At 36.8% G+C, this 21,361-nt stretch overlaps 1 protein-coding gene and 3 non-coding genes across 4 annotated transcripts; 3 read left to right on the forward strand and 1 right to left on the reverse strand.

The window, feature by feature from the left end:
* Positions 1-591: 591 nt before the first annotated feature.
* LOC104111032 (probable serine/threonine-protein kinase At1g54610) lies at positions 592-10,072 on the forward strand. The gene is made up of 8 exons (XM_070181400.1): positions 592-2,026; positions 3,555-3,839; positions 3,955-4,272; positions 5,116-5,343; positions 6,954-7,054; positions 7,720-7,834; positions 8,698-9,165; positions 9,670-10,072. The coding sequence occupies exons 1-8, from the start codon at positions 1,613-1,615 to the stop codon at positions 9,883-9,885; spliced, it is 2,145 nt and encodes a 714-aa protein (XP_070037501.1). The 5' UTR covers positions 592-1,612; the 3' UTR covers positions 9,886-10,072.
* On the reverse strand, positions 5,714-5,794 carry TRNAL-AAG (transfer RNA leucine (anticodon AAG)). Its single transcript has one exon. It is a non-coding gene; the product is annotated as a tRNA-Leu (tRNA).
* Positions 10,073-10,176: 104 nt separating the features above from the next.
* Positions 10,177-10,247, forward strand: TRNAG-GCC (transfer RNA glycine (anticodon GCC)). Its single transcript has one exon. It is a non-coding gene; the product is annotated as a tRNA-Gly (tRNA).
* Positions 10,248-10,259: 12 nt separating this feature from the next.
* Positions 10,260-10,332, forward strand: TRNAF-GAA (transfer RNA phenylalanine (anticodon GAA)). Its single transcript has one exon. It is a non-coding gene; the product is annotated as a tRNA-Phe (tRNA).
* The last annotated feature ends 11,029 nt before the right edge of the window (positions 10,333-21,361 follow it).

The following is a 21,361-nucleotide window of genomic DNA, read 5'->3' on the forward strand; positions in this document are numbered from 1 at the left end:
TTTATTCTATTTGCCAAATATAATTTTTCGGTGAATATTATCAACTAGACACCTCAATGCAACCTAAGCTCATGCTATACTTGTATAATTCAATATATAAGTATATAATTTCGTTCTCTTATAAAAGCCCTCACCTTTTCAAGCTTCTCTCCCCCTAATATTACAGGTCTACTCCACGTATAAATATATAATCTAGTTATAGCGATAAAATTTTTAGATACAATAAGTGTGAGCGCAATTCTATTTCCTATCTTCCTTCCTTTACTTCCATGTACTAGAAATTCTTTTTGAGAAAAAAAGAAAGAAAGAAAAAACAGCCAATCTTCATTCCTTCTCTATCTTAAAACTTAGATATACGACTATTTCTCTCTTTTGCTAAAATTAAATGCTTTTACTTTTCTCTCTCCAGCATACAACACAACATTATATAACTCGTGTTTGGCTCCAACTGCAACTGTTTTTATAGTAATAGTAAAAAATAACATGTTCATATAACCCAAAAAAAGAAAGAAAAAAAAAGGTAGCGGTCGTAGCATTCCAAAGAGTACGCCAAAGACTGCTCTTCAGTCAGTCTCTTCCCTTCAAAGCCTTCAACTAGAAAAAAAAAAGTGTCTTTTGACCACAACAAGTGTTACAGTTATAGAAAGAGAAAACTTATGTGCTTTTGCCGGCCCCTCTTTCGCTCTCTCTTTCTCTCTCCCTGTCTATCTGTTTCTTGATTTTTTATTTATATAATTTTAAAATTCTGTTGTTTTTATTCTTATCTTCAGCTTATTTTCACATAATAAGCGTGTTGAACAGTCAACTGCAGCCTAGCAGCTTTAAATTTCTTTTAAAAAGGCAAAGGCCATATTTTGATGGTTTTCTCAGAAGCTGCCTACAGAAATTGTAAAGATCAAGGCCGTCTGATCAGCTGTTGAGGGGTTTTGGGTTTTTCATTCTTTTTTGGTTCTGTACAAGGTATTATAGAATCTTGATTATCATAATTGAATTGTTAGAAAAGTTGGGTTTATAATTATTGAATTGTGTAGAAAATTGGAGTTTTTATGGTTCTTTAGTTATTATATGAAGTAGTTATAAAGAGTGGATTCTTGGTATTTGATAGTTCTTTTATGGAGTTGTAATTTTTGCAAAAAGTTGGAGTCTTTTGGTGTTGTAGTTACTGATCAAGAATTTATAAGGATTGGGTTTATTGGGTATTTGATAGTAGATTTTATGGAGTTGTAATTTGTGCAACAAGTTGGAGTCTTTTGGTGTTGTTGTTACTGAACAAGCATTTAAAAGAATTGGGTTTTATGGGAATTTGATAGTTTTATATGGAGTTGTAGCTTGTGCAAAAAGTTGGAGTCTTTTGGTGGTGTTGTTACTGATCAAGAATTTATAAGAATTGGGTTTATGGGTATTTGACAGTTTTTTTAGGGAGTTGTAGTTTTTACAAGTTTTAGATTGGAGCTTTGGAATTGTATTTGAGTAGCTGTTCTACTGATTGATATTTTCGAGCTTTGGTTCCATGGTTCTTGGGGAAAGATCGAATTTTGCAAAGCCTAGTCTCTGGGGTTGGTAATTTGCAACTGCAGAGGAAGGTTTTTGGTTGGGTTTTCATTGGTTGATTATGGGTTGTGTTTGTGGAAAATCTTCCCCAGCTGCCAAAGATAGGCGGGATGGACAAAAGAAGAGAGATTTTACCAAAGGGGCAAACGTGGCATCACACGTGCCACGAGTTGTCTCTTCAAAGAGAGAGGAGAGTTTCCGGATGAAAGACATGTTGGAAAATGGTGACGTGAAGCTTGGTTTAATAGATAGGAAGAATAATGGATCAAGAAAGGTGAGGGATGATCATTATGAGCAGATAAAGGAAAAGCTTGGACTCATTGTGAACGGTCATCCTGGATATGGAGTTGTCCCAAAAGCGTTGGAAGGGGAACTGGTTGCTGTCGGATGGCCTTCTTGGCTTGCTGCAGTTGCCGGTGAAGCTATTAATGGATGGCTTCCTCGTAAGGCCGATACATTCGAGAAATTAGACAAGGTACAATTCTGTAGACATTCTTTATGACTGTTTAATTTGTCAATTAGATTGGATGGCAACCAAAATCGTGTTTAATTGGCATAAATTATTAGACAGTCGTAATATTTAATACTCTCTCCTTCCCATTTTATATGGTGGTGTTTGATTGGGGTCACAGTTTAAAATTTTAAATTGACTTATGTGTTATATTAGTGACAATAGGAAAATATATTCAAATAACTTAGTTTGATTGAGAAAACATCCAATTGAAAGTTTAAATTTGACCTGTTAAAGAAAGCTATATCGAATAAAATATATAGTTCAGCATTCTTGTGCTAGCACTCTAGCTCAGAAGCACAAAAGTGCTATACACACTTTATAAGTTTTGAAAGTTGTAAAAGTTATATGGAATAATATTAATAGTGGAATCATGTCAACATTTTAGGATGTCCCAAAAAAGTGTCCAATAAATTAGGATGGATGAAAAAAATTTGCAATATAAGAAGTTGATTTTGTTTCGAGGAGGGGCTGCAAATCTATTTATGCCTCTGGGTGACTAATGATATAGAAGAATCAAGAATAGAAGCCTGGTTCGTTATAAAAACGAATAGAAGCCTGGCTACATTGAAATTACTAAAGATAAGAATGGGCCATTTCACATTTTTTTTTTGATTTTGCACCGGGTGTCCGAGTCTCTTTGAGCCCCGACTAATCCCGGGGGTGCACAGGCCCTCGGCAAGGAGTTTCCCGCAAGTGCACCACGGTTAATTCAGGTTTTACCCAGTCCGATGGCCCTCAGAAATTGTTTGCACCCAGTGGGTTTCGAACTTGAGACCTTGAAAGGGAGCAAACCCCAAGGCTCAAGTCAATTGCCACCAGGCCAACCCCTGAGGGTTCCATTTCACATTTTAATGTTCTTTTTTTCTAGAAGAGATTTTATAGGATAAACTACAAGATGGGATAAGCTAGTATAAATGTCTGTAATCATCTATCTAATTGTTAAACAAATGACTTACTAAGTGTAAAACCAAACTTACTTTAGATATCCTCACTTCTGATTGCACCCCATTTTTTGTCCTTCATTTTCCCAATGTATAACCTCATGCTTTTGCCGCCTTGTTCCCCACTTTCATCAAGGGAGAATGGGATGGTTCTTTGTATTACCTCAACTAAAGAAGGCCATAGGAAAACTGAAACATAATAGCTCATCAGTAGTATGCCTACAGTGGAAATTAGTGGATCACTTCCTACAAATAATAGAATAGACATGATAACTACAATGTATTGGTGTAGGGCCTCTTCTTTTTGGTATACGACTTGTATACGGGGTTCCCCCAATTATTAACAAAATTATTTGCCTTATCAAAAAAAAAAAAAACTACAATGCCTTGCTTTAGATGGTTTAAAATTCATTAATTTATTTGTAATGCCTTTTGAAATACCTCCCTCCCTTTTCTATTTCCTTTAAGATAGTTTCCTTTCCAAATGTGTTTAAAAGTTGTTGTTTGAGTTTTTTGGTTTATTGTGTGACAGCTTCTTGTTCTTGCAGATTGGCCAAGGGACATATAGTAGCGTATACAAGGCTCGTGACCTAGTTAATGATAAAGTAGTTGCACTGAAACGAGTGAGGTTTGATAATATGGATCCTGAAAGTGTCAAATTTATGGCAAGAGAGATATTAATTTTGCGTAGGCTTGATCATCCGAATATTATCAAATTGGAAGGTTTGGTTACATCAAGATCATCTTGCAGTTTGTACCTTGTCTTTGAGTACATGGAACATGATCTCACTGGACTGGCATCTGTTCCTGATATCAAATTTACAGAACCACAGGTGCTTTTCCAGGGATCCTTGATTATGCTTTATTCCGTAATTTAACACGAATGAATTAGCTATCTCAACTTGAAAATCTAGAAAACTAGTTTCTGACTATATTTGTCTTTTATAGATGAAATGCTATATGCGGCAACTTCTTAGTGGACTTGATCATTGCCATAGTCGGGGTGTTTTGCATCGGGACATCAAAGGTTCAAATCTTCTAATTGACAATCACGGCATCTTGAAGATTGCAGATTTTGGCTTAGCAACCTTCTTTGATCATAAGCAAATTGTTCCATTGACAAGCCGCGTTGTGACTCTTTGGTATCGACCACCCGAGCTCTTACTTGGAGCAAGTCATTATGGAGTCGCTGTAGATTTATGGAGTAGTGGTTGTATACTTGGAGAATTATATGCCGGCAAGCCCATCATGCCTGGTAGAACAGAGGTATATGCTAAATTATTAATATATTTTCTTTTTCTTATATTTACTTGTGCATGATACTCGCTCTACCTTCTTGTTTATGCCTCCATTTTGGAAATGTTACTGCAATTTGTAAAGTAAATAAGCATCTAGGTATTTAAAATGAAGTAGGTGGGGGCCACAAGCGGGAGGCAAGACTGATCTCAGTACTAAATTTTAGGTCATACCTGGTTTGTCTATCGTGCCTAGTGAACTTGTGATTTTCCTATTAAATTAAAAAGGTTTAAATTGACCTTTGCGGAGTTACTGACTTGTTATTTAGCTCTAATGACGTTTCTTTTTTTAAAAGCAAAAAATGGATCCAAATAAAAGAGTTTGGGGATGCTGAAAATGAAAAGGCAGTAATTCAGAATTGAGCACCACTTCCTAAAATAATACCTGTATAAAACAACTCATAACCTATTATTAGATTGGCCAGTATGATTGAGTCTTCTATTTCATTTTATATTTCTCTTCTCTGTTTTCATGTTGATTTTGCCGAAAAGGGGCTGTAAGAGTCACAGTATGTGTTAGCATCTTTAAGGTTGTTCCTCACTGTGTATTAAATTTTCTTGTGTTTTGGTGATTGACAGTTGGGCTTCGAGAGAGCTTTTGAAGCTGCAATTTTGACATTTCTCTATGCGTAATAACCTAAATTTCATGATGTATTTTGCAATTTAGGTTCTTAAATGCTCTTCTTAATCCACTGAAAATTTGTCTCATTTCCTTCTTAAGTGACTTATGCCTGATTAATTTACCCGTGTGTTTCTGCTGCATTAGGACATTATGTTTTACATCTTAGATACATGAATTGCTTCCTCCTTGTAGGTAGAGCAGCTGCATAAGATTTTTAAGCTTTGTGGTTCACCATCTGAGGATTACTGGAAAAAAGAAAAATTACATCATTCAACAGCATTTAAACCGATACATCCTTACAGACGGCGTATTGGGGAAACATTTAAGGATCTTCCTCCATCTGCCGTGAGGTTACTGGACATATTACTTTCTATAGATCCTGAACTTAGGGGAACAGCTGGAGGTGCTCTTGAGAGCGAGGTATTTTTCTCCTTCCTCCCTGATGTTTCTTTGTCCCTCTGTTTATACCATCAATCGTAGTTTGGTGATCTGTAGTTTAGTCTATCTACAATATTCTATCAAAAGTGAAGACTGAATCCTGCATGCTTATTGTCCAATGGCATGCAGGTTTTTGTCCTAATTGTTAGAAACATCAAAGAGAAAGAATTGAGGCCAATTTGTTTCTAGGAGTATGAATGTGATTTTTCCGTGATATCTATTCTATAAAGCACAATATAATATTCGTGACGATGAGTTGCTTTCAAAATTTTTTGAGACTGTTTACCAGCATTGAACCCTTGAACCTAGTAGTCTGGAGAGAACTCCCCAACCACTGTGAAAACACGATATTTGTTGAGAGTGGGATTTGAACCCACGCCCTTTCGGACCAGAACCTTAATCTGGCGCCTTAGACCAACTCGGCCATCTCAACTTGTGCAAGTTGCTTTCAAAATTGTAATCTGATGAGGATGCACTAGGTGATATCTCAAACATATCTGTGTATGTGTATAAACAAATACTCCATACGTCTCATTTTATGTGAAGTGTTAGACGGGACATGGAGTTTAAGAAATAAAGGAACACTTTTGACATACAAGCTAAATATATGCAAATTAATTATTGAGAGTTGGTAATAGTTCCAAGTGTTCATCTTTCTCTGTCATAGTAAAAGATCAGCTTTTATATCAAATGGAGTTTCCAACCAGTCTTGTTAGTAAGGGTAAAATAATAGGGATAGCATGATTAAATGTTTCCAAAATAGGGGGCAGCCCGGTGTACTAAGCTCCCGTTATGCGCGGGATCCGGGGAAGAGCCGGACCACAAGGTTTCCAAAATAGAAAAATGTCAATTTTTGTGCGGACTAAAAAAAGAGTGTCACGTAAAATGGGGCGCGTGGAGTAAATAATACATTTAGAAATAAAATAATAAATTTTGATTTAAGCAATGGTCGACCTTACTGAAGAGTATTAATGAGCGTTGCTCAACTGATTACTAAGTCCCAGTTTTTGGACCTAGAGAAACACGTAAAAAAAGAACCTTTTTTTTCTCTTTCTGCAATAACTTGTTGCTCCGTGATCCATGTCAATTAGCTTATTGATTCCACTTCACTGACTATCTCTTTCTTCTCACCTTTGCTTCTTTTTTTTTTTTTTTTTTTTTGATAGTTGATTTCTAAGATATGTGTACTTGTATATTTTGGCATATTGGTTCATACTAGCAAGTTTGGTGGAGTGGCGGATATCATCAGTTAATAAAATGTTTCCATCTTTAGAAAGCTATCTTTATGTATTGGATAACCTTTAATATTTTTAAATCTACACAAGTATCCTTAGCCGTAAACTTTGTGAGGTTATGTCGTAAAACTGAAATTTACCTATAAAAAAAATGAAATTTGAAATAAGTAGTGATATAGCTCCTGGTAGCTGGAGGCATATTGTTTCATTTTAAGTGATGCTCAGCAATAATTGTTTCATTTTGTCCGTTGAAGTCGTTCAATGTGCATATCAATTCTTCAAGGTGCATCTCATTAATTGTGGCGTAATAAAGTTGCACAACTGTTTTTCCTGATTAACAAAGTTGTCCTCGCACAGTTCTTCACCACAAAGCTAATGCCTTGTGATCCTTCAAGTTTGCCGAAGTACCCTCCCAGTAAGGAAATTGATGCAAAACTGCGGGAAGAGGAAGCTCGAAGGTAAATAATTTTAAGATACCTTTCCTGTTGAGGAACTAGAACTGTCTTTGTTTTACATAACTTTGGCCTTCTTATTGTGCACGAAAAATGTATTTCAATTCCATCAGGAAGCTTCTTCGTTGTTTGAACGATCTTTATATGTCTAATACGGTCGTATTTTCTAGTGGCACTTCTGTAGTTGCTTACATAGCTTGCTTGCACTGAGAAACTTTAGTTTGTTTATCCAATTACGTTATCTCTCTCTCTCTCTCTCTCTCTCTCTCTCTCTCTCTCTCTCTCTCTCTCTCTTTTAAATGCGTATATCCAATTAAGTTATTCTTAGAGATTTACTCCCCCCGTCCCACTTTATGTGACGGTGTTTGGATTTTGGGAGTCACACAAGTTTTTCTTTGGTCGTGATTTTTCATAGGCCTTTTAAAAATTTTGAATTGGTAATTATTGTTTCTTATAGTACTTTTTACATAATTTTTAAATATGTATTTTATTTTAAAAAATATAAAGATTTTATATCCGAATTCATGGTCAAAAGTAACTCGTTTGACTCTCGAAATCCGCAAACTACCATATAAATTGGGATGGAGGGAGTAACATTTGTATGACACAACATTTTCCTTTTTCAAGTATTATAGGATATGTTATAATAATTGTCTGAATTGTTTCTGCAGGCAAGGAGCTGCAGGAGTGAAGAGCCAAGTTGGCGATGGGCATACAAGAGGATCGAAAGAAGTTCGAGTTGTTCCAGCACCTGATGTTAATGCCGAGTTGGCTAGGTCAATGCAGGTATTTAAATATGGCTTAATTGTTTAATATTCAACTTGATAAATATTTATTACTTAATACAAGATGCTAAAGACCAAAGGAAACCAGATAATCACAATTCTTTAATATGTCATCTCGTAACTCCAAGAGTTTAGTTAAATGGTAATGTGTCTGCCGTGAATTAGGAAGTTTTGAGATAAAATCTCATTCCTCTCAACACCTGAAAGCCGAGCGTAAAAATCACCAAGGAAATTTGGCGCAGAATGAATATTGAGGATTCATACCGCGGACTCCAATTAGCGTAGATTTGAGCCATGGCAATTGTTGTTGTGGAAGATGAAATGCACAAAAATGAAACTTTATTTGTTCTACTAGTTTTATTTCAGCCAAAAGTTTGGAAATATCTAATTTGTGGCAGTTGTTTCAGAGCCTACTAAGTTTTCTTCTGGTGGAAACTTGATGTCATTAATATGAAATTAATTTAGATATTAACTTCACCAATACATTTGCAATGCATTTTTTAAACTTCTTTTTAAACTTTATCCTACCTTTTTTAAATAAATAAAAAATTAAGCATCTTTATCTCACCTTTCTATCTTGTTTTCATTGCTTCAAAGAAATAGGTTATTTCCATTTGGATTCTTTTTAGTATTTTAGGTGTCGGTCGTGTAAACTTAAAAATGACTGAATATGATCCCCCTTCACTAATATTTTTAAGGCATTTGACATGTGATGACTCTTTTGCTTTAAAGCTTAACCTTCCCTTCAGAAAGAATGCACCGATGGCCATACTTGTGTGCAAGTATGGTTTTACTCGAGTTGTCAATCTATATGATTCAGACACTATTTGGTTCATGTCAAGTAATACTCGTACCTTGAAACAGAGGAGGCAGAGCAGTTCAAATCCTAAGAGCCAATCTGAGCAGTTCAATCGCCATAAGGGAGCTGCTTCTGGTTTTCCAAGCAATCCATATAGACCATCACAACCAAGCGAAGAAAAAGGCAGAGATCACTTGGAGAATCTTTCGGAGAGATTTTCTCATTCCGGACCTCTAGCTCCAGGATTTGGGTGGGCGAAATCTGGGAAGAAATATGATCATGATATTTCTGTTGGTTCCAATAGACCCGACTTATCAAAGTTATCCAGTTTAGTTGCATCTCGGTCAGTTGTGGCCGCTGATGTTCGAGATCGATTTGCTGTTTCACATCTGGAATCTTCCCATCAAATAGAAAGGCCAGTACGCTTGCTCGATGAACATCCAAGGAAGCAGGATCAGCAGCGTCACATGCAAAACCCTGTTGGTTCTCGTCAATTTGACAATGGAAGGGCCAGCGTCAAAGAATCAAATCTGGTAAGTCTTATAAGCATCATAACTTGTTAAAAAAGGAGGTCGTAAAACTTTAATGACCTTAAAGGACTTGAATTCTGAGTGCGTAGACAGGAATTGAGATAATCTTTTATCGCCATATTCTGTTACAAAGTGATTTAAAACGTGCTGAAACGTCAACATTCTCAAGTATAGTTAAACTTATATATTCTACGATGAAATTAAAAATGTTTGCATACATAAATCCCTTTACATTGTGATAGTTAACAATTATAAAGTCGTTTCTTCACTTGGATCCGTATTCTTGAGCCGTGGGTCTATCGGAAACAAGCTCTCTACCCCGGGGTAGGGGTAAGGTCTGCGTACACACTACCCTCCCCAGACCGGGATTGTTGTTGTTGTTCACTTGGATCTGTCATCTAATGCAACAGCCCTGCAGTCAGTAAATAGCTTTTTGGTTTCTTTCTTGTAGTATGAATTTACTCTAGTATGATGGGATTCTTATCTAATTCTTTTTGTTTTATGAAGCATGGACATGGTCACAAGGCAAACCAAATCCATTTTTCTGGTCCACTACTTGTTCAACCTAATAAAGTGGATCAGATGCTGAAAGAGCACGATCGTCGTATCCAGGAAGCTGCACGACGAGCAAGGCTCGAGAAGGCAAGAGCAGGTAAAGGTCAAGCTCAAGGAATGCAGAGAACAAACAATTCTATTTATGTCACTAGTGTGGGATCGCGGTAGACTGGGAAAAATTATATATAGTTCTTTGTACAGTTCTTCTGGAAATAATTGTTATTAATAGGAAAATCAATCAAGAAGAATATAGACGATAAATTTATGTGGTCTGCTAGAGTAGGTAAAATTGTTTATGTGCACAATTTTTTTTACGGTCATTGCCTCAATTAAATCAACCCAAAGTTATTCTTCAGTGGTAGGAAATTTAATAAATCATATCATTAAAGAACATTAATTAACGAAACCAACATTGTGGAAACGTAAAGCTATTATACAGGGTACATTATATAACAAGAAGCACCAGTGGTCTAGTGGTAGAATAGTACCCTGCCACGGTACAGACCCGGGTTCGATTCCCGGCTGGTGCAAATAATTCCTTTGCTGGGATAGCTCAGTTGGGAGAGCGTCAGACTGAAGATCTGAAGGTCGCGTGTTCGATCCACGCTCACCGCAGTTCTTTTTTCCTTTCTTTTATATAGTTCCTAGTTTGTTTACTTATAATGGAACTTTTACGTTTTTTCACCATTATTATTAATGATACTAGTTTTAGACCCCGCGCGGGATGTGCGGATAATTTGAAAAGAATATTAATATTATAAAATTATGATCTGATATATCATATTGTTTTAATAAAATTTTAGTTGCTATTTTATTTTTTTAATGCAATGTACAAAAATATAACAAAATCTATATAAAATTAATGGATACACGTCATAGGTAAACAAATAAATTATCTGTTCCTTTTATTCTTTATTAAGTTATCATGTATACATTGGATGTATTGTCGTTGTATTAAGTTATCAAGTACTTAATACTATACATTTACTATTGTGACTTTTTATTAACTTATCAATTGGCTTATAAAATATTAATTAAATTAAATTGTGATCGAGCTTGTTTGAACATTAGATCGTATTGCTTTAATAAGTTTCAATTATCATCTTATTTGTCAATACAATATACCCAATAATAAAATCTCTATTAAATTAAAGGGACTTATATAGTAATCGAATAACTTTTTTGTTATATATTTTTTATTATATTATCCAATATTTAGTATTATTACATTGTTAATAGAAATTTTTATTAGCGTATTACTTTGTATTATATTTGGTCGTATATTTTATTACTCTTGAAATATATTTTTTATTTTGAAGTTTATTTTATTGTTCTCAATAATATTGTCTGAATTTTAATGAATAAAATCTCTATTAAATTGAAGGGACTTATATAGTCATCGAATAACGTTTTTGTTATGTATATTTCTCTATTATATTATCTAATTTTTAGTATTAATATATTGTTAATAAAAATATTTATTAGCATATTACTTTGTTTAAAATTTTTGTCTGCTACTTTCTTTTTGTAATATAATAGAAGATACATATTTTATTACTCTTAAAATATATTCTTTTATTTTAAATTTTATTATATTGTTCTCAATAATATTGTCTGAATTTTAATGAATAAATAAACTTTTTATGTATAAAGAAAAAACGAAAATGATTTAAACAAAAGAAACAAAAAAATTAACTAACCTAAACCAACACTCACCCATGCTTGAGTGGTTAATTTTAGATAGTTAATTTCTTTTTAAATCTTTTTTTTTTAATTTTGTTTTCTTTTTTTAAAATAATTTTTGAATAACCAGATTTGTAGGGGGTTTGTCCTAAAATGTGACATTTATTAAATTTTTGTTGTTACACTTGGCATCATCACATTGATTTGCTTCTCCTATTTTATATAGGTATTTTATTATTTTAAAATTTATTCTATTGTTCTCAATAATATTGCCTGAAATTTAATGAATAAATACACTTTGTATTTAAAAGAAAGAAAGAAACTGATTTAATCAAAAGAAACAAAGAAATTAACTAACCTAAACCAACACTCACCCATGTTTGATTAGTTAATTTTAGGTAGTTAATTTTTTTTATGTATTTTGTTTTATAAATAATTTTTGAATCTTCAAATTTGTAGGAGGGCTGTCCTAAAATATGACAATTATTAAATTTTTATTGTTACACTTGGCATTGTCACATTGATTTGCTTCTCCTATTCTATATAGATATATTATTTTTATTTTAAATTTTATTCTATTGTTCTCAATAATATTGTCTGAATTTTAATGTATAAATACATTTTTATTTTGAAAAAAAAGAGAACATGATTTAAACAAAAGAAACAAAGAAGTTAACTAACCTAAACCAACACTCACCCATGTTTGAGTAGTTAATTTTAGGTAGTTAATTTCTTTATGTATTTTATTTTATAAATAAATTTTGAATCTCCAAATTTGTAGGAGGGTTGTCCTAAAATGTGATAATTATTAAATTTTTATTATTACACATGGCATCATCACATTGATTTGCTTCTCATATTCTATATAGATATTTTTTTTATTTTAAATTTTATTCTATTATTTTCAATAATATTGTCTGAATTTTAATGAATAAATACACTTTTTATTTTTAAAAAAACGAAAATGATTTAAACAAAAAAACAAAGAAATTAACTAACCCAAGCCAACATTCACCCATGTTTGAGTAGTTAATTTTAGGTAGTTAATTTATTTATGTCTTTTTTTGTTTTAAATAATTTTTGAATCTCCAAAATTATACGAGGTTTGTCCTAAAATGTGACAATTATTAAATGTATATTGTTAAACTTGGCATCATCATATTGATTTGCTTCTCATATTCTATATAGAAGATAGATATATAGATAGATATTGATATGGATATAGACTATCATATTAGGAAGAAAGTACTCCCAAACTTGAATTGAAAGTTTTTTATTTTTTTATTTTAAAATAATTTTAAAACTCCAACTTTGTTGGAGCTTTGTCCTAAAAAATCTACACTTGTCATCGTATGGTTATGCCACTTGACATCATATAATTATTTTACTTCTCTAATATATATATATATATATATATATATATATATATATATATATATATATATATATATATATATATATATATATATATATATATATATATAGAGAGAGAGAGAGAGAGAGAGAGAGAGAGAGAGACTACTATATTATGAAGAAGCTACCCAATTTGAATTGGTAGTTTTTTAATTTTTCTTATTTTCGAATTTTAGAGATATTTAAATTCAAAAATAATAACCAATAACAAATTTTTAACTACATAACTAATTAGTAACTAATTATGCCATGTGGTTTTTTTCTAGGCTGCCACATGATTTAATGTGGTGCCTTTTTCTTTGAATTTTAATACTACTATATAGAAGATTCAACCAATCATCTACAAGTTTTCGAAGTTTTGAAGGGGTTCTAATCTTTGGTTAGCCTCTTAGATCGAAAATGTGAATTTTAATAATTTCAAGGGCAACAAATTAAATGGAGTAAGATTTCATAAACTGGATGAATCTCAAGGAATCTCTATAAAGGCGAAAAAGTTATATTCTTAAACTTCATTATACTTTTTATACGTAATAAAAATAAGATCTAAGTGTTTTCCACTCAGTATTAGTTACCTAATCCTAATTAACAAGCCTTTGATAATCCAAACTGGTACTTAGACCACTTAGCAAACGAGTGACTAGTATGTCATAATGGCAATGCTATTAGCCTTTCTGGTGTAAAGAGTTCAAAAAGGAGTAGATAATTCAAGAGAAAAAGTACATTTACCCAACAAAATATTTTATCATATGGTAAAGGTCTAACACATAATGTAAATAATTTTTATAGTATAAGCGTTTTAATCAGTTATAACATGCTATTTACTACATTTCGTTTTACCAAATTAAGATAACTTAAATAATTACTTATTGTTTTTTGTTATCTTAACTTGATAGTGTAGAAAAAAGTACATTGCACATAAGCAAAACTCATTTCCTAATGTTATTGAGGTAATATGACTGGCGTTCATCATAGGGAAACCTTATCTGGCTTCAATAATGTCGACATAATGAGGCTACACATAGACTTAGAGCGACAAATATAATTAAATTTGTTCCATTGCATCTTATCCCACATGTACGGAGCTAGGGTGACGGAAGAAGATTCCAATGAACTCCTTCGCCCGAAAAGTTATACCGTATATACAAGGACAACATTATTAGTTATGCATAAATAGTAAATATTGAATTCTCTTGACTTGTTTGTGTGTAACTTTTTAATATTACGAATCCCCTTAGTAAAAATTCTGGGTCGCCACTGTTATCCCGCCTACTTTGCCTCTATGATGGTTGATGATCTAAAGCCATTAATGGGTCCTTATTTGTTTTAAATCTTGCAACTTGTTTCCACCTTTTGTTTTTTTCACGTAATCCATAAAGGTTCCTGATCCCTTAGGCCTGACATCAGATCAGAAAAAAAGAAACATAAAAAGAAAGTGTCATATTAATTAAGAAAGTGCCATTTGTGTAATAACATTAGGTGGAAAGTTCACAGTTAATTATCTCATACTAATTGGAACACTTTTTGACTAACATCCACATATGTAACTTATTCTTCTTCTCCAAATTCTAAGTTCACAATTAAGACATTCTTTGAAACTTAAGACTCATGAGTCGAAAATTAATTCTAAAGCAGTTAAATTTATAAAAGTGTAAAAATTTCGCTTATGTTTTAAATAGCGCTCCTCAAAGTGACTATTGATACTGTTCCCCCGAAATTGTTCCTGGTTATAGATTTTTGCATTTCGTGTGACCGGAAGACTTGTGGCCTATCCAATTTTAGGTTATTGGTTGAAATATATCGTGTTTGCTCACTCATATATACATGTGAATTGTGATAACTTGTCCCGTTGAAAACTGTTCACTTGAAAAAGAGAGACAGAGGAAGATCAAGCCGTTCTTATTGTATGGGTTGAAATCCGCCTCAGTACTTGGGATTAAACAGTATCGAGAAAGGAGTCAATTGAGGTCGACCAGGAGATGACAAAGCCCGTGGTCGAGGTGCAGAAAATGGTCGATGTCAAGCGCAGTAATCAGAACTGTAACGGCTAGTTTATTGGGGCAGGATATTAAAGAGAATATTCTGTTGGATATTCTTTGTACCTGTACTGTTAGGATTTATTGGAGGTATGACCCATATAAACAGGGAAAAAAGGTAATGAATACGGGCATGTGATATTCATTGTGAGAAGAGCAGACTTTACAAAATATTCCCTTCCTCTTGAAAAGATACAAAGAACACATTTTTATCAATATTCTTGTTTACATTATCCTGCACTTTTCCATCAGATCCGAGAATATTTCGAATGTTCTAGGATCTGTCCGTCATTCATCATTGTCAGGAAGAATAATCACCAAGCTTATTATTTATTGGTTGAATCACTCCTCCTATTTACTCAAATGCCATATACTGCTATTTATTATCAGCCCTTCTTCCATTATTGCTTATATTTTATGACTATTTAACGCTTGTTGTTGTCAACCCTCTGCTGAATCTGTCCCACCTCATACACGCTTTCAAGATTCACCTCTAGAGATATTATCATTAACTAGATTTAACCCTTTATTATATAAATATAATAGTTTTATCCGAAAGTTATACTTTTTGGTCAAACAATTTGACGCCGTCTGTGGGGATTTCCAAGTTAAACTTTTAGTTTCCTCTAGATCTACAACTAACACGGATTGCTAACGTAAAAAAAAGAAGACCAAGAACAAGATTCCCTTTCTTTATATACACATATCTAATATGGCAGGTAACAGAGAAGAAAGAGTGAGAATAGTGAGCGACCTCCCAACCAACCTCATGAGCATCATCAATGAGAGCTTTGAAGCAGTAGACGAAGATGCAACGCCTAATGCCTCCCCCAGGTGAGGCGGGTCACCCCCTCCTCACTGTAGCATCACAAAATCTCTTGGTAAGGGAGCCTCCACATCCGTGATGGAAGAGACGCCACCAGCAATAAAAAAGCTCCTAGTGGCCTGGCTAACTGATACGCTAACCAGCATCTTCCATAAGCCCACTCGGGACGCGGCTACAGATAACGCAAGAACTTGCGTTATACCCCCGGCGGACGAGCAACATGGTCAACTCCCCCTCCTCCGACGGCAGGTATTACTCACAATGTCGTTAACAATGTAGGTGACGACACTCTTACAACCATTTTGAAAAGAATGGAGGAAATAGAAAATGAGAACAAAACACTTCAAGATCAAATGAGAGAACATGAAGAGAGGGTCGATAAGATACCGGGCGCCCCTAAGCTCTTGCCGAAGAAAGATGCTAGATGTTTCGTCGAGCAGCCGTACAGTGATGATGCCGCTCCAAATGCCATACCAAAGACCTTTAAGATGCTGCCTTATCTGAAAATATATGATGGCACGACCGACCCCGAAGACCATGTGACCCACTACGTCACCGCCGTGAAAGGCAATGACCTCGCCAAGGAACATGTATCCTCCACTTTGTTGAAACAATTTGGCGAGACCCTCAATGGAGAATCATTAACATGGTATTCACAGCTGCCCGCACGTTCCATTAAAACATTCGAAGAAATGACCGACAAGTTCATAACGGCCCATACTGAGGACAAGAAGGCAGAGGCGAGAGTAAACGACATATTTGCTATTAAACAGTCTCCGGGAGAAGGATTGAGGGACTTCCTCGCCCGATTCAACCGGGTAAGAATGACCTTGCCGAATGTATCGGAAGGGATGACGGTCGCAGCTTTTCAAAATGGGTTGAGCAGAAACGGTTCGAGGGCAACAAGAAAACTACTGAGTCGGCTTATGAAGTACTCCCCAACTACTTGGGATGAGATACACAATGCATATTGTGCCGAAGTCCGAGAAGACGAGAATGACCTCAATGGGCCGACCTATCGACTGACCTCGGTGCAAGTAGAATCCAGGAAAGTTCGAAGAAATGATATCAGAAGAGATCTCGCGGACTCGCGACCCAATCGGGAATGGCATCTCCCATATGTAAAAACCACCGTTGCGTCCCCATCCCGCCATGAAGAGGGCCCACCTCGATCAAGAACAGGGACTCACTGGGATGAGAGAGGTATGCCCCCTTTATTATCCACTCATAATTTTTGTGTGTCACCTACAGAAATATTCTACGCCTTGGAGAAGCTCGGACCGAAGGTGAAGTGTCCGCAAACGATGAGGTCAGACCCGAATACTAGAAAATCAGACGCCCTCTGCGAGTTCCATCAAGAGCGAGGACACAAAATCGAAGATTGCATCACCCTAAGACAAGAGGTCATAAATATGCTATGACAGGAACACCTCAAAGAATTGCTGAGCGATCGGGGAAGGACCAACTTTGCCAGAGGACGTGAACAACATCAAGGGCTGCCGAAACCACCCTCGCCGGCCTGCACCATCCACATGATCATTGGTGGAGGGGATGGCGCTTCCATCAACCGTGTGAAGTTCACCACAACCTATAAGCTCAAACGGTTGATCACCCACGAACGGTATGACGAACTCGAAGAAAGTATCATCTTCGATAAGTCAGATACCAACGGTTTGGTTCTCCCTCACTATGATGCTCTTGTTATCACTTTATGAATTTTAGATATCGATGTGAGGCGCATTATGGTAGATGATGGGAGCAACACATGCATTATCCACCCTCAAGTGCTTGCACAAATGAAACTCGAGGATAAGATAGTGCCACATTGCATCACACTAACGGGTTTTAACAATGCAGTTGAGCGAACATCGGGTGAGATCACACTCCCCGTCCTGGCCGGTGGCATCACGCTGGAAACCACGTTCCATATCATGGACCAAGACACGACGTACAATGCCATAATAGGGTGACCATGGATACACACCATGAGAGGCATCCCCTCCAACTTGTACCAAGTTATCAAATTCCCAACTCCATGGGGGATATTCAGTATACGGGGGGGAGGGGGGACAACGCACATCCCAGGAATGCTACTGCACCGCCTTAGACGGTACAACCACCCAAAAAACAAAAGACAAAGAAAAAGAGGCATAACAATCAACAGGGTCGAGGTCGATGTGTGATGACAGTGACGATGTCATTAGAGATCCTGATATAGTTGAGGCTGTAGGATCAACCATAGAGGACCTCGACCCCGTTCAGTTAGATAGCAACGACCACAGCAAGAAAGCTTACATCGGCTGCAAACTTTAGGAACCGGGTAAGTTTCGTGAATTTTAAACTGCTAACACATACTTGTTCGCTTTTAGCCATGCAGATATGCCAGGTATCCCAAAGGACACACAAAAATTGAACGTCGATCCATTCCACCCCCGGTGAGGCAGGTTAGGCGTAAGTTCAACTCCATAATTAATGACGCAGTACGCGAAAAAGTGGAAAAATTATTGGAAAATGGCTCCGTCAGGGAGTCAAAGTACCCCCAATGGGTCGCCAACATAGTCATGGTGAAAAAGAAGTACGACAAATGGCGGATGTGCGTAGATTTCACTGACCCGAACAAAGCTTGTCCTAAGGATTCATTTGCATTACCTCATATTGACCAACTCATCGACGCAACAGCCGGACACGAACTACTAAGCTTCTTGGACGACTACTCGGGATATAATCAGATCCTCATGGAGGAAGAGGATCAGGAAAAAACCACTTTCATCACCCACCAGGGGACGTACTGCTACAGGGTCATGCCCTTTGGGCTAAAAAATGTAGGGGCAACTTATCAAAGGTTGGTGACGAAGATGTTCAAAGACCAACTCGGTAAAACGATGGAAGTCTATATAGATGATATGCTGGTCAAATCCAAAAGAAAAGAAGATCACATCGACTATTTAAGAGAAACCTTCGACATACTCAGGCAATACATAATGAAACTGAACCCCGAAAAATATGCGTTCGGCGGGGCCTCAGGAAAATTCTTGGGTTTCCTAGTGTCACACAGAGGTATCGAGGTAAATCCTGACCAAATCAAGGCCATCGAAAAGATATCAGAGCAGTTGACCCCCAAAAAACAAGTTCAGAGGTTGACTGGCCGTATCGCCGCCCTTTCAAGGTTCATTTTGCTATCCTATGATAGTTTCCATAAGTTCTTCGGCATACTCAAAAAGGATAACAACCTCTAATGGACCCCTGAGTGCGTCCAAGCCCTGAAGGAGTTAAAGGTGTACTTGTCATCGCCACTGTTGCTTTCGAAACCAGAACCAGGATAACCTCTCCTCGTATATCTCACTGTGTCCGAAGTAGTTGTGAGCGTGGTCCTGGTCTGAGAAAATAAAGGTACAAAATCTACCATCTATTACATTAGCAAAATACTAGTCGATGCCGAAACAAGATACCCCCATCTCAAAAAACTGGCTCTGGCCGTAGTTTTAGCTTTACGAAAGCTTAGACCATATTTCCAATGCCACCACATCTCGGTCGTCATGACTTTTCCCTTAAGAAGCATTTTGCATAAACCCGAGCTATCGGGCAGGTTTGCCAAATGGACCATCAAATTGAGTGAGCACGATATCAGATATCGGCCGCGAACGACGATAAAGTCACATGTCCTCGCAGACTTTGTCGCCGACTTCAGTGCAAAAATAATGCCCGAAGTTGAAAAAGAAGCCGTCCACGCTCCTCTCCAAATATAGGACCCCTGGGTCCTGTACACTGATGGCGCGTCTAACGCGTTAGGGTCTGGGCTGGGACTCGTACTCGAAGTTCCAACATGCGAATTGATTCACCAGTCCATAAGATGCCCAGACATGACTAACAACGAGGCCAAGTATGAGGCCGTAATTACAAGATTAAGACTAGCACTCAAATACGGGGCGAAGCAGCTAAGACTGCGTTGCGATTCTCAACTCGCGGCCAACCAAGTCACATGGACTTTCCAAATCAAGGAACAAAGGTTGTAAAAGTACCAGACCGAAATTTGCAAGCTGCTACCCGAGTTCGACGAATGTCAACTCGACCAGATCCCCCTAGCACAAAATACCGAGGCGGACGGTCTCGCCAAATTAGCGGGAACCACTAAAAGCATTACAATCGGAGAAAGAAAAAATTTCAACCTCCTCAACTCATCGATAGATCAAATCGAGGTAAGAACCATAAACCAGAATTGAAACTGGCGCAACCGTATTGTTACATATTTGCAGGATGGCATACTCCCAGATGATAAAAAAGAGGCCAAACAACTGCGAATGGAAGCAGCCAGATACAACATCATTCATAAAGACATGTACAAGAGGACGTATGGCGGCCCTCTGGCGAAATGCTTAGGCCCAAATCATACGCGGTGCATCCTTGAAGAAGTACATGAAGGCCACTATGGAGCTCACTCTGGCAATCGAGCTTTGGTCAGATGCCTCATACAGGCAGGGTATTACTGGCCCACCATGAAAAAGGAGGCCGCGAATTTCGTGAAAAAATGCGAGCAATGCCAGAAGTATGCCCCAATGATTCACCAAGCAGGCGAACACCTACACTTAGTGACTTCCTCCTGACCGTTCATCAAATGGGGAATGGACATCGTGGGCCTCCTCCCGGCAGGACAAGGTAACGTACAATTTCTTTTGGTTTTAACTGACTATTTCTCTAAATGGGTAGAAGTAGGAGCATTTGCACAAATACCCGAACAAGAAGTGATCGCCTTCATATGTAAAAATATTATATGCCATTTCGGTCTCCCCAAAGAGATCAGCTGCGACAATGGACCCCAGTTTGGGGGAAAAAGGGTTTCTGAGTTTTTTGAAAAATGGCATATCAAAAGAATACTCTTAACACCATACCACCCCGCGGGCAACGGGAAAGCGGAATCCTCCAATAAATTGATACTGAATATCATGAAGAAGAAGCTCGAAGACGCCAAAGGTTGTGGCCGAAAATATTACCAGAAGTACTCTAGACCTACCAAACAACGCCAAAGACGAGCACATGAGAGACTCCATACTCACTAGTCTATGGGACTGATGCAGTAATACCGGTCGAGGTCGGAGAGCCCAGCCTAAGATACTCCCATGAAAGCGGACCCCAGAATGATGACAGCAGAAGGCAAGAGCTCGACGAAGTTGAGGAACGAAGAGATATGGCCTACGTAAGAATGGTCGCCCAAAAGCAACAAGAAGAACGCTATTATAAAAAAAAGGCAAAGATCAGGTCACTCAAAGTCGGGGACTACGTGCTTAAAGCTAAAACACAAGCAAGCAAAGACCCACGGGAAGGCAAACTAGGAACAAATTGGGACGACTCGTACAAAATCACGGCAACGGCGAACAAAGGGTTATTCTAACTAGAAACAATGGAAGATAGCAACTACCAAACAACTAGAATATTACATACCTCAAGTACTTCAACTTTTAAAAGATGAAGCGTCCCCAAAGTCGTACTCTTTTTTCCCTCACTTGAGTTTTGTCCCAATTGGTTTTTCTCGAGGGATTTTTTAACGAGGCGATGAAGGGGAAACTCCAGGATTGAAGTGCGCACAGGACAACTAATTTATCTCTCGACCTCTCAATACTTATCCAGGTCGACCAATGAAGGAACTAGATAGACTGGGACTGGAACTGGGACTGAAATGCCAGCCAACGCCCGA

The sequence above is a fragment of the Nicotiana tomentosiformis genome, chromosome 7 (assembly GCF_000390325.3).
Source record: "Nicotiana tomentosiformis chromosome 7, ASM39032v3, whole genome shotgun sequence".
NCBI classification, from domain to species: domain Eukaryota; kingdom Viridiplantae; phylum Streptophyta; class Magnoliopsida; order Solanales; family Solanaceae; genus Nicotiana; species Nicotiana tomentosiformis.

What these genes read in the sequence shown, in the direction of transcription:
- LOC104111032 (XM_070181400.1), top strand. Translation starts at nt 1,613, where the DNA reads ATGGGTTGTGTTTGTGGAAAATCTTCCCCAGCTGCCAAAGATAGGCGG. An exon ending in AGTTGGCTAGGTCAATGCAG is followed by an intron (nt 7,835 to 8,697) that starts GTATTTAAATAT and finishes ACCTTGAAACAG; the next exon opens with AGGAGGCAGAGCAGTTCAAA. An exon ending in GCGTCAAAGAATCAAATCTG is followed by an intron (nt 9,166 to 9,669) that starts GTAAGTCTTATA and finishes TGTTTTATGAAG; the next exon opens with CATGGACATGGTCACAAGGC.